The sequence below is a fragment of the Leucopleurus acutus genome (genome assembly GCF_964270905.1).
Source record: "Leucopleurus acutus genome assembly, chromosome: 4".
Lineage (NCBI taxonomy): Eukaryota > Metazoa > Chordata > Mammalia > Artiodactyla > Delphinidae > Leucopleurus > Leucopleurus acutus.
The window spans coordinates 108,131,446-108,145,088 of record NC_139146.1 but is presented as its reverse complement, the minus strand read 5'-3'; the positions used below and the strand labels follow the sequence as shown (position 1 = coordinate 108,145,088).

The following is a 13,643-nucleotide window of genomic DNA, read 5'->3' as shown; positions in this document are numbered from 1 at the left end:
TTTTCATATAGTAGTTTGTTTCTATTTGTATCCATACTTTTAATTTGCCCCTCATTTCCTCCTTCTCCCCTTTGGTAACCATAAGTCTATTTTCTATGTCTATAAGTCAGTTTCTGTTTTGTATATAGATTCATTTGTCTTATTTATTTATTTATTTATTTGGCAGTACGCGGGCCTCTCACTGTTGTGGCCTCTCCCGTTGCGGAGCACAGACTCCGGACGCGCAGGCTCAGCGGCCATGGCTCACGGGCCCAGCCGTTCCGCAGCACGTGGGATCCTCCCAGACCGGGGCACGAACCCGTGTCCCCTGCATCGGCAGGCAGACTCTCAACCACTGCGCCACCAGGGAAGCCCAAACAGCCCATCCTTTTAAGCCAGTTATCTTTTGATGGCCATTTAGATTGTAAAATAAACAGGAGAGTACTTTTTAAATAGTCACTCCATTTTGGGTAGCTACAGAAGGAGAAAAACCAATATGGTAGGGTGGGAAGAGCAGTGGAAGAATCTACCTATAATGTCTCTGAATAGTCTAGGATCTGAAATATATTGATGTGTGGCTTTATCACCTGCTCTTTCCATAATTCACTGTAATATCTCTTCAGCCCCCACTGTACTCTAATTAGACACTTTTGTCTAGTTTTCTTCTCACAGTCTTCATTCTTTGTGTCATCTTTACTGCAGTTACTTTTACTTTGATGAAACTCTCTCCTATTTTGATGCCTATAACACTCTACTCTGTTTCCCTCCCATATGTCTTGCCATTATTTTTCAGTTTCCTTCTAAGATGTTTTATTTCAATTTGGCCATTTCTTACATTAATTTCCTCTCCCGCCCTCCCTCAAATATTAGGCACCTGCTTTGAGCCAGGCACTGTTCTGGGCCCTGGGATACAGTAGTGAATTTGACAAAGTCTGTGCTTGGTAAAGTTTACGTTCCAAAAGGGTAACAGACAATCATGTAGGTAATGCCTTGAAAAGAAAAAGTCTAGGATAGAGAGGGGAGGGGAAGCTAATTTATGTAGGTGGGGATAGTGCCAGTGAGGCTGGGGACCATGTGGCTAGAGCAGAAACAGCAAGGTGTAAAGCATTAGGAGAAGCCAGAAAAATAGGCAGTGTCAGGCCATGTAGGGCCTGGTAGGCCATGGTTCCGAGTTCAGATCTTAGGAATTTCCTATACAGTAATATTCTAAGGTTCTGTGATCATTTCCCAAGATTTGCTATTGGCCCTCCCTCAAACCTCTTTATGAACTTTTCTTATTCGTTCTTTTCCCCCAACAGTTTTAGCTATTGCTTCTGAGAATATGCATCCCATTTCCAATATATTTATGGCTATGGCAGTTTTTCTGAATAACAATTCTGCGTCTCTCCACTACATGCTGGGCATTTTCACCCCTACGCCAAGTGAACATGCTTAATAAGCTAATCTTCTTCCTGCCTTTCCAATTAGCTTTCCCTTGTAGCTTTCTGTTTCTGTGAACAAAAGCATTAATCTCCTAGTCACTCAACTTCAAAATTTAGGAGTCATCTTGGATTGCATCTTCTTCTCTTCCTTTTCTTCTCATTTTGTCATTCCACAAATATTTATTGAGCATCTAGTTTGTGCCAGGCACTGTTTTAGGCATTTGGGATACAGAGTGAACAGAACAGACTGAAAATAATTCCTGACCAGCAGGGTAGTGTTGGGAGATTGAGAATGAGCAAGGAACATGATAAATGATTAGGTTATTTAGTACGTTAGAAGCAGTGAGTGTAATGGAAAAGATGAGCAGGGTAAGAGGGCTTGGGGTGCTGGGTGGGGGAGGCAGGTGGGTGATCAGGATGTGCTTCACTTAATCAAGGACTAAAGGAGGTGAAAGAGTTAGGCATGTGGAATTCTGGGGGAGGAAGGTTCCAAGAAAGGAAAGTGCAAGTGGAAAGTGCCTTTCCACTGCAAAGGTCTTAACGAGGGCACGTGCCTAGGGTGTCAGGGATCAGCAAGGAGCCCACTGTGGCTGAAGTGGAACCAGCAAGGGCAAGAGTAAAGAGATGAGGCCCGGGAGGTGGTGGTGTTGAGAGTGGCCATCCTAAGAACTTTGATTACTAATCTGCGTGGAAGGGGAGACTTTGGAAGGTTTTGAGCAGAGGAGCTTACATTTTAACAGGCGACCAAGTATTTATTTTTTACTGTTCTCTCTCTTTTTTTTTTTTGCCGTACGCAGGCCTCTCACTGCTGTGGCCTCTCTCATTGCGGAGCACAGGCTCCGGACGCGCAGGCTCAGCGGCCATGGCTCACGGGCGCAGCCGCTCCGCGGCACGTGGGATCCTCCCAGACCGGGGCACGAACCCGCGTCCCCTGCATCGGCAGGCGGACTCTCAACCACTGCGCCACCAGGGAAGCCCATCACTCTTGAATTCATTCCTTTTTCCTTTCTCTTTCCTCTTTTCTGTTCACATTGCCACTTCTGCCACCTGAACTTTGATTTTAGCCCCGTGCTTGCTTTTTTCCTAGTTCTTTCTTCCTTCTGGAACTTAATCATCAGATAAATCTTTAAACACCACTTTGTTTTAGTCCATCTGATCAACCTTAGTTGTTGTTCTCCATTCTACAAATTAAAATTCAGACACGAGGTGACACAAGGCCTCCATAACCTTGTTTCCCAGAACTGCCCTGCACAGACTCTGCTCTGAATGAACGGGTTACCCACTGTCCTCAAGCACGTCTTGGGCTTTCGCACTTCACAACCTTTGCTCAAGCCTGAGCTGTCTCACTTCTAATGCCTCCTCTCACATAGCCAGTACGGCAATCCTTCCACCTTTTGAAGACCACCATAAGTCTCTAAAAATTCTTCATCCCCTCCCTTTTACCATTCATTTATGTCATTTTTCATCAGAAAATGTATTGAAGACATATTTTGTGCAGCCATTGTGCTGGTGCTGAAGGAGACAAAGGTGAATTAAGAGGTACAAGTCTGCCCCAGGAGCTGACACTGCCACAGGGGAGACAGAGAATCATAAAGTTAACATTTAGGTAAAACAACCTGGCATTTGTGTTAAGGGCCGTGAGTCAGAATGAACGGCTAAGATGGATCCTCATTTAGATAGGGGTACTTAATCTACATGGGGGTGAGGAAGTCAGAAAATCATTTCTAAGGAAGCAACATTTAAGCTGAGACCTGGTGAATGAAAATTAGCCAGCTAAGGGAAGTGTGGAATGGTAGGAGAGGAGCCTTCTAAGTAGAACCAACAGCATTTCAAAAGCCTGAGGCTATAAAGAGCTTGGGAATATCAAAAGAAAAACAACACTGAACAAAGGCCCCAAATGCTGGGGCACCATCAGTATGGGAGAGTGGTAGTGCTTGGGGTTCATAGGCAGGGCTGGATGATGCAGGCCTTGAAAGCCATGATGAGGAGTGTGGTTTTAGGTGCAGTGAGAAGCAGCTGAAGTGTTTCCAGTAAAGGAGTGACATGATCTTATTTGAGGTTGAGACTGCCATCTGCTCATCAAAAAACGTTTGTCTTTTCTCCCTGGGCACACAGCCAGATTCCATTTCCTGACACTCTTTGCAGTTGGCTGTGAGCCAGCCATGTGACTGTATACTACCTGTGGAAGTAAGTGGTAGTGGTGAGTACCAGGGCCAGCTCATAAAAATCTCCCATGGGTGCTTCCTCCTGCTGTTTCCCTTTCTGACTGGGCAGCTTGTATTGAACTGGCTGAGCCACCATCAGCCTCAAGCCCTGCATGGCTGTGTGGAGCAAAGCCCCCTCCCAGCTGACCTAGAACTGTTCTGAGCTTTTATGTGAGCAAGAAAGGAGCACCTGATGTTTTGAGCCATTACATATTCAGTCTATTTGTCACCACATTCTAGTTTGCCTAAAATAATACGATAATTTGAAAAAGCAATTTTGGGTGCTATGCTATGTGAAAATGTGAGACAGTGTGAACAACAGCAGTGGCCAAAGTGAAATTCCCATGGGCCCTAGGGAGATTTCAGTTGAAATAGATTTTAGATAATTTCAGATGGAGAATCAACAGCTCCTATTGACAGTTTGCTTGTGCAGCAGGCCTGTGGGAAAACAATCTCACTTGATTTGACTTTCAACTGCCGTCTCACTTACTTTCTAGACTTTTCATAACATACCTCACTGCATACCTTTAGGCATATATTTTATTTATTTGACTAGATTGCCCTCAACTGGAGGGTAAATGAACCATGTCTTTGAGAATTTTTAATTTTACTATGGTATCTAGTACAATGCTTTAGATAAGGTTTTTTTTTTCATTAAACTTTGCTTAAATTGATGAATAAAAGGGTAGGCTCTCAGAGTTCCTGTCCATAGAATTATTGGTGATCATATGACCCAGCTTTTGCCTTTCCATTGATATTGCCCCAACCTGGTTTAGATGTTCAGTTGCCTTCTAAGGGGGAGGGTTAGCTGTGTTAAATTTTACCTGTGATCTAGTGGAGAAGTAACATCATGGGGCCTGAGATTTGAGTGTTTGCAATGGAAGGTATGTAGAAATGATTTTTAATGGCATGTGGGTTAATCCTTACTGCTTTTCCCCATGACTTTCAAGTGTCCCCAGTAACCATTACCCATTGTTGAGAGGTTGCCGGCTGCTTCAGTGACCCTGTTTCCACCCAGGGTTAGGCACTCATCTGGGAGAATCATTATGATCTATGGAAAGTCTCACAGTAGGAGGCAATTTCTGTAATCCAAATAAGCAATGATGAGGTCTGTAACTAAGGATGTGGCAGTGGAAATAGAAAGATGGGAAAAGAATGTAAGAGACTTTAGAGAACACTGTGACTGAATGGGTCTGGGGCAAAGAAAAGACTGCAATGAAGATGAATACTGATAAACTTCAATCTGTAAACTTAGTTATGCATCAACAGACCTGCGTTTCCATGACAAAGCCAGTTAACGCTGCCTCCCACCAACAGATGGTGCTAGTAATGAGGCTGGACATTTCAGCCTTAGGCGTGGTACAGTTAACTTGTTATATGTTTACTGTGTTTGTGCCTAGTTTGAATCTGTTTTATGAACATTATTAACCCATCCATGCCTGAGCAAGGCAAAAAAGTGATGTTGAAATTACTGGTAAAATGAGATTTAAGAATATGACACTAATGCTAAAGAGATTTAAATGACAATTAAAAAGCATGAGAAAGATGTTGGAAGTTGTATTGTAGAGGAGATGAATCCATTGACAGGAGAAACAACTCTGAAGGGTAAAGATCTAATCAGGCCACTTGTGAAAACACTGCATTTTACAGTACAAGAGTAGGGGAAAAGTAATTGATCAGATGAGAAAATAACTCCAAATATTGGAGTTGTGTCTGGAAGATCAGCATTACTACTGAATGCCCACTAGCTCAATGTTCTTTGTAATGAAGGCTAGAAGTTTGTTCAAGAGGGTAAAAGCTAAACACTGTGCAAGAGCTGTAGTGCTCTTTCCTTGTAAGACAAGGTGTAAATTCAAAGGCTGTTTGTATGAGCACAACATCTAGGTGGATGTAGAAATGGCATTTGGAGACACCATAACTTCTAAGAATTCTCTATGAGGCTTACACAGGCAAAGGAGGGGATAGAGCGTATCTAGTGGGAGAAAACAGAATTGGAAGGGGGTGACAGACTTGACTACAACAGAAAAGCCATAGTCAGAGGCATATTTGCTGAAAACGAATGCTATTCAGCAAGGTTTACCTACCTTTCATGTCTGTGCTGCTTGACATGGAGCAGTGGAGCCATTAGACCAACGGGTAGAAGGGGTGGGAACCATTCCCCCCAGCCTTGCCTATAGTCCATATGAGCCAGTGACCTCATATTTGAAAATATAGAATAAGGGCCTCAGAAGAAAAATATGACTTAGATCTGATAAATATTTTCAAAATAATTACAATTCTACACTACCACATTATTTCTTCAACTTTGTTTTCAAATAAATGTACTGCTGTTCAAATTAATACTACATATTAGTGTATGACCTTTACAGTAGGAATATGAACTATAACTATTTGACTGTAATGTGGACTCGATACTTAAGGAAGAATAAATTTCAGACAAAACCATCATTTCTCTTCAGCTATAGTATTGAATAGTATAGTCCTGATGTTTTGTAAATAAACCAAAGATGAAACCGTGTCAGAAAGAAACACTAGAGAGATGGAAGGAAGTAACTGAATGTAAGATAACCTTTTCATGCAAAAGGATGAAACTTGAGAAGGAAATATTATGTAAAATCATGAAATTAGATTAATATGGGACAAATGAGCTAGTTCTTCAAATTAATAAATATTAGAAATGCGGGGTTTCCAATGAAACTTAGGCTAAGGACCGAAATAACTTGATGTAGTGAGTGCCCCGTGGAACTCATTCCTCTTATACCATAGTGATATGGCAGGAAGATGTAAATGAGTTACAGAAGATGTAAATACTTGACATGCATGGACAGAAGCTCCACAATGGGTTATTATGGGAAATCAGAGATGCTTCTTGAATTTATGTGCCCATAAGATTGTTTTAGAGATAAGATACTGAGTAGAATATATAAATGTACTTCTTTTAGTCTGATAAAATGTATAGATTGTATGGTTTCCTTATTCTTACCCTATATAAAGCTCTTATTCTACCTTGTATGAATTTTTTATTCCTACCATAGATGAATTTCTGTCTTATATGAATAACTGATATTTATCATAGCTTAACCATTTTACATTTATAACCAGAAGTGGAAAGAAAACCCATTAGTTTTCAAAAATTATATTCTTGCCATTTAAAAACCTACTTGTGAGCTAAAGACGATAGATATTTCCTTTAACGTTAATACATTTTATGTTTTCTCTAGGCTGGAATGATAAAAGGTGATAATGATGAGTATTTCATTGAACCCTTGGAAAGAGGTAAGCAGATGGAGGAAGAAAAGGGAAGGATTCATGTTGTCTACAAGAGATCAGCAGTAGAACGGGCTCCCATAGATATGTCCCAAGACTTCCACTACAGAGGTAGGCATCTTTGATAATAATTAACTGTGATTCTAACATATATTGAAAACAACTCTCCCATCAGTTAAGAGAATGTGACTGTCATGTGCTCTTACATAAAATGTGGAGGTAGCGAAATAAGTTTATGTTTATAAATCATGAAATATGGCTTGCCTGTTTTTAAATGCGTAAGAGAAATATATGTTACAGGTATTATTTTATTTCAGGGCATTATTGTATCCCCCAATTTGTTATTTATGACTTCTTTTAAATTTTCACATTAAAATGATCTTTTCTCTAGCTTGTGTTAAAATTTGAAAATATTTGTGTCTTCCAGAAGTATCTAAATTATGCATTATTAATATTACTTTAAAACTTTTGAAATGAGATATATTGACATGGCAAAGAATTATATTTTGTTTTAAGTCCAGCTGATAGATACATTTGAAAATAAGAATGCTATCTGACTTTGTCTATTTTGCAAAACTTTACAATATGGAAGAGACAATGAGTTGAATGATTCTGTCGAATTTTATTTTAAGGTAGGCTGAACCACCAAAGTCAAGTGAATTATGGCACATGAAGGTTTTCTATTTTGGTTTTAATGAGATCTGAAAGTAACTTTGTATTAAAGAGATGTTTTTATAAGTTGGGTATAGAAGTTTTCTTTATGGAGAAGAAAGGAACTATGGGAATCCATGTTTTTTTAACCAGATCTCAAAAAGTCTGTACAGTTGACCCTTGACCAACTTTGGGGTTGGAGTGTCAGTCCTCCTTGCGCTGGAAAGTCCGTGTATTATTTATAGTCTGCCCGCCGTATATGCGGGTCCTCAGCATCAGAGTTTCCACCTCCACAGAGTCAACCAATGCTGGCTTCAACTAACCGAGAAGCAGCGGATCATGTAGTACTGTAGTATTTACTTTAGAAAAAAAACACATATAAGTGGACCAAGGCAGTTCAAACCCCTGTTGTTCAAGGGTCAACTGTATTTTCTTTTGCCAGGCCAACTTTCTGAATGGAAGGCAATGGAAATTTCCCCTAGGGAAATGTCAGGGATACAGATAATCTTCTTAATTTAGCAGTCATCTGTCTTCTAGATTAATGATGTCTTTTGAGAGTTGTTACCTGGTTATTAGTCTGATTTAAGGGAAGCCACCAGCTTCCCTTAATATGTTGTATTAATTGGAATAGTACAATTTAAAGTACATTTAAAATTACCATGGTCTGACAGTGTTTTGAGAAATTTCTGGTTTGAAACAACAGGTGTGTATTAATAGATGCAGTACTGTGAAATGTGTGCCTATCCCAGAGGGTCACTGTGGTGTAATAGAAAGAGGATACACTTTGCAGTTGGATAGACATGTGTGAGCAATAGCTCTACAATATCAAGTTGTTAGATTAGTAGTTAACGTTTTTAAGCCTCCGTTTATCTGTGAATAGAAAACAAAAATATATCGTGCAAAAAATAAATAAATAAAAATATATTGCACAATTGTAATAAGTATTAGAACTAATATATGCAGATTGCTGAATGTAGCCCTCAGCAATAATAGTTGCCTAATCAATGTTACCTGTTGTTATTAATTATTGATATTAATTATCTTCTGCAAAAGATTTACATGTTGAGTTTTGTTAAAGTTGAATAGTTAGACATTGCTTGTCCTCGTGTTGTGAATACATTACCTTTAATTCTCATTTATAAGTATTTTCATATTTTAAAAATGTTATTCTAAATCAGAAGACTGGGTATGTCAAAAGATAGTAGGATACAGTACTTTTTCTGTAGTCTTGGTTGCTATATATTAACAATATCTAATATCTCTTGAGGCAACGGTCAAACATATTTTAGAAAACCATAGACCACATGTATGGAATGGTCTTAGAGGACTGGAAACCAGATTAGTGTCTATGACTCTCATCCTGTTTGCTCTGTCTGTCACACTACAGTTTCACCAAACTGTACCCTATTGCTCCATTTCAGTCCCTGAAGATAACTGTATCTATAAATATCAGCCCTTGGTACTTTCCAATAGTCTGATATTTATAGAGGAGGAGAGATTAATTTTTTTCTTGAAATCAGAAAATTGCAAGAAATATTATGTTTAATACCTATTGCATTTTTAGATGCTAGATTAGGAGAAATAAGTTAGGAGTCAAGGTATGTATGTTTAAAAGAATTGGATGTAATTAAGATATTTTGGGACATTATTTTAGGAAATTATTAAAAATATAAATTCCAGTAGTCAGTATCAATATACTCAGATTATATGAGGAAATTTTAAGAATGCAGACTCTGAAGACTGAGTTTTTCAGTTGCAAATAGAAGATTACCTTATGGTAGAGGTAGGTCACAACCTAGGGTAATATATATTGGAAAGGTTTTCAGCAGTCACGGGTCAAAGCAAAAGGGGTTCCTTTGTTAACTCTCAGTTATCTTAAAAGTGGAACCAAAATAAAACCATTCAGTTCTCTTAGAATATTCTGTGATAAACCTTAGTATGAGCTTAACAATTTTTATTTTCTTATTTATACAGTTCTGATTGAACTGAGTTGCTGGTGATATCAATTTACCTCCTTTTGAGAGTCTTAAAATGTAACTATATATTTTAAAAGTGTAAATATCCTCCTACCTTAAATAGAGATTCAAATTTAGAACTTGAAGTACCATACTATAAAGTTTAAATTCTTTTTTTAACTTCTTGGTTATAGAACTGAGAGCCAAGCTTTTTCATGGCCTAAATACTTTCCAAGTGAAAATTAAGGATATATTTTTATAATGTTTTCCATCATTCTAAAATGTAAAATTAAACAGATTCCAGGATTAGAAAGGTATATTGATTTATAAATGACAACTGTAGTACCATATAAAATAGTGCTTTTCTGGATCAGTATAGGATGTTATTTTAGGAGACATGAGGTCTCTCTTCAATGAGTTAGAAGAAGAGGAATAAAATACGTAAGACTTTGTTAGAAAGAGATGTATTTGAGGGCCATGGGCTTCATAAATTTCTCTAACAGAAAGTCAGGAGGAGTTTTAATCATAAGCAAGGCACTTCTATCAGTAGGGTCCCTGTAAGTAAATACTCTGCTGTTGTAATATCTTATGGAAAAACCCAAATGAACTTTTTGGCCAACCCAATGTTTTGCTAGTTGTCACACTGATTGCCTGGCCACATTTCTTGCTTTGTCATTTTATCAACTCAGAACTGCCATGCATTTGAGGTCTGTAATTTGTTGCAAGTGTTCTAAATTAAAACAAATTATTACCTGAACTAGGTGAGTAGTAGTGAGAAGGAGAGAAGGAGCCAAACTGGGTTGAGATTGAAGTAAAACTGATTGGGTTATTCAATAGAGTAGATGGGGGTAGAGAGAGAAAGAGATCAAGGATGACTCAGAATCCTAATCTGGAAGACTAGAGAATTCTCTTTCCAGAATTCAGGTGTTTCAAATGAGAAGTAGAAATAGGCTTGATGAAGGATGACAAGTGGCTATACTTTTGGATATATTACGTTCAAGGATCCATTGGGATAGTAAGTGAACTAAAAAAACTCATAGTGTATTTTCATAACCATGTCCCAGAGCCATTGCATGAGTGTCTTTATATACCTGTTGTAGTAGGATGGGTAGAGGTTATCTTGGGAGTCAGGTGGCAGATATTGGCTCATGGATGCTTAGAATGTCTCTGCTTGCCTTCAGCTCTCATTCCAAAATCTGTATCAGCGAGAATCAGAAAATGAACACTGCACAGGTTTGGGAGCCCATGAAAGATGTTTGCTACCTATCACTATAGGAGAGAAGATGTTATGTCCTTAAAAAAACAACAAAATAAAAATAAGGCAAAAATTATGCTTCTACCATACTCAAGTGCCCTAAGTTATTCCACTTGACTAAATGCAAACCTGTATTTTGATTCCTTATCTTTAAGAATATTTATCTAATTTTCCAATAAAATTCAAAGCTTTGAATCTGTTGAGACAATATATTATATGGTACAATTCAACAACAACAAAAACAAAATCCCTCAACCATTCCCAAATATGGCACAGATTTTCTTTCCTTGACCCTTAAGGAATTTATATTGTTTTTCAAATGAGGAAAAATATGAATAGTGTTTTAAAATATATTGAACTTGTAAAATCATAAATAGGGCACTCTGCTGTAGAATTACTCTTTTAAGAATAACACCTAAAGCAGTTTTACATTTGGCAATATAAATAATCTCTTCCAGTGCAGAACTGGCAGGTATTCACAACACATAGTGCAGCCAGGTTCTGGCAAAGAATACCATCCTTTTCATTTACAACAAATATAAACTTGGCATGCTCATGATAAAGAAATTTGTCTACTTCATCTTAGGGGAGAGTTGAATTTACTTCTTTTTCTGATTTCTGCTTTGGGAGTATGGAGATCACATTCATTCTTGGCATCTTTAGTTTGTACAAATTTATATTTTACTGATTTGAAATTTTATTTGGTAACGACATGGCTAATAAACTATCAAAGGGTCATAAAGTTCACCTCCACTGTTTAAATCAGTCATCGGTCTAAACTCAGATAAAAAACAAATGTACTTCTGATCATCTCTTAAGAATGTCTCCATTGTCATCAATAAGAAGTTTGCTTTAGGCAGTCTATTTTCTGGGGGTGGGAGGGGGACTGTACTTGTATGACATCATTCAGCTTTTCATATTTTTTTCTTAATCCCTGGGCCCTTAGGCTTCTCCCCTCAAATTACAAACTATTCATTCACCAGAAGCTTTGTGTTAAAGTAATTTTTGTAATTACTTCCTACCAGTGGGAAACAAGGAATAGTAAGCCTTTATCTCCTGGCTTCCTTTCAGGATTTTCATTTTCCTGCATGAACCCAAGTGCTTGTGTTGCTGGTGTGGTTGTCATGGCGCTGTGAAGGAGTGTCTTTGTCCCAGGTGGGAAACATGTACAAGTCAGAAATGATTTGGGAGTTGCTCCTGGTTGCCAGGGAATGAAACTATGAAACAAGAACTAGAATAATGGGAAGACTATTCCTTATTTTAGTGACGCTAGGAACTTCCTAGGCACAGAGCCCTTCCTTGATCTGTAGGCACATGAGTAGGTGCTATAGTCCTTTGTATTTGGAAGTTCTCATGACTTATACCCTAATCAAAGAGAAACATTGGTGGACATTGTAACCCACCAAAAGAAGAAAATAAATCAAACGTGAAAAATTAATTTTAGCAGATGTTTTCTTATTAAATGAAGCAAGACACATAATACTACTAAATCATTAAGGTCTGTCAATAGCAAACATTCTTTTAGGTAGATGTTAAATGATAAATTTTTCACAGAACCACAGATTAGTTTATAATATAATCTAAATTTCAGCTATTTGTCAAGGCTACTCCCATTGGATTCATGCGGAAATACTAATCGTGTTTATGGAATTCCTTTTCAGGTTGGTTTTGTATGTTTTATCATCTAGGTATTTATAATAATTATTGACAAAAGAAGGCAGTTGAATTATTATATAAAGTAATCAGGAAGCAGAGTGAAGATTAAAGGAGCTTTCAGATGTGAAACATGAAAGATAATATTCCCCTTACTAACATGTCTTCCTGGGCCTATTCTATTTCTTCATGAATAGGTACAATGAAAGGAGCATTTATACAGACCAGGATTAAAGTGTTACAAAATGTAACTCCGTATTTTTTCTAACAAGGTATTGAATATGGAAATACACAAATGGTATTGAGAATTCAGAGTTGCTGGATTACTATTTAGTTATTGATGTGGCATTAATGGAGAAAGAGAATTGTAAGGTTTCAGATATAGTGTCCGTGTGATTGGAGTGAAATTGAAAGCAGTTAATTTATCTTAAGAGTATGAAGCTAATTCAGGTAACTTAGACCAAATATTGATTTTTTAATTAAATGATTGCCTCTCAGAAGTAACTATATCAATTATTGAGTTATGAAAGAGCAGTTCATACCAAGAAAAACCTTTGTTAGTATTTAAAATGCATTTGCTCTTTCTGAATATAAAATATATCCTATTATCAAAATATGCTTTTTTTTTGTTGGCTGCGTTGGATTGTTGCGCGCGCGCTTTCTCTAGTTGTGGCGAGCAGGGGCTACTCTTCCTTGTGGTACACGGGTTTCTCATTGCAGTGGCTTCTCTTGTTGTGGAGCACGGGCTCTAGGCGCGTGGGCTTCAGTAGTTGTAGTACGTGGGCTCAGTAGTTGTGGCTTACGGGCTCCAGAGCGCGGGCTTGGTAGTTTTGGTGCACGGGCTTAGTTGCTCCGCGGCTTGTGGGATCTTCCCAGACCAGGGCTTGAACCCGCGTTTCCTGAACTGGCAGGCGGATTCTTAACCACTGAGCCACCAGGGAAGCCCTCAAAATATACTTTTAATGTTTGGTTTCATTCATTTCAACTGCATTTGCTTATGAGGGATAGACCCTATTTTTAGTAAAATATTAAGTATGTTTTGACTCTGCACATGCCAAGTATTCCTGTTTAAACCCATTTTAAAACCTGTGCTTATTTTCTTTACATGTACAATTTATAAACTTTCATGTTAGTAAATGGGTAGGAAGCATTTGTGTAAGGATTATTTGTGTAAGAATATTTCTGGAGGTTAAGTAATCTTTTGCTTCATCATTGTCATTGTTTTCTTTTTCCTGCTAAATCATGAGTCATTAACTTC

The 13,643-nt window shown here is 38.0% G+C and overlaps 1 protein-coding gene across 1 annotated transcript in view; it reads left to right on the top strand.

Annotated features, from left to right (window-relative positions):
- The window catches only part of ADAMTS3 (ADAM metallopeptidase with thrombospondin type 1 motif 3), a gene marked incomplete at its 3' end in the record, with an annotated part of 287,161 nt that overhangs the window by 132,373 nt on the left and 141,145 nt on the right, over positions 1 to 13,643 (top strand). Inside the window, exon 4 of the mRNA XM_082838783.1 lies at positions 6,826 to 6,982. Within this exon, the coding sequence (XP_082694909.1) occupies positions 6,826 to 6,982 (157 nt within the window). The remainder of the gene's footprint in view (positions 1 to 6,825; positions 6,983 to 13,643) is intronic.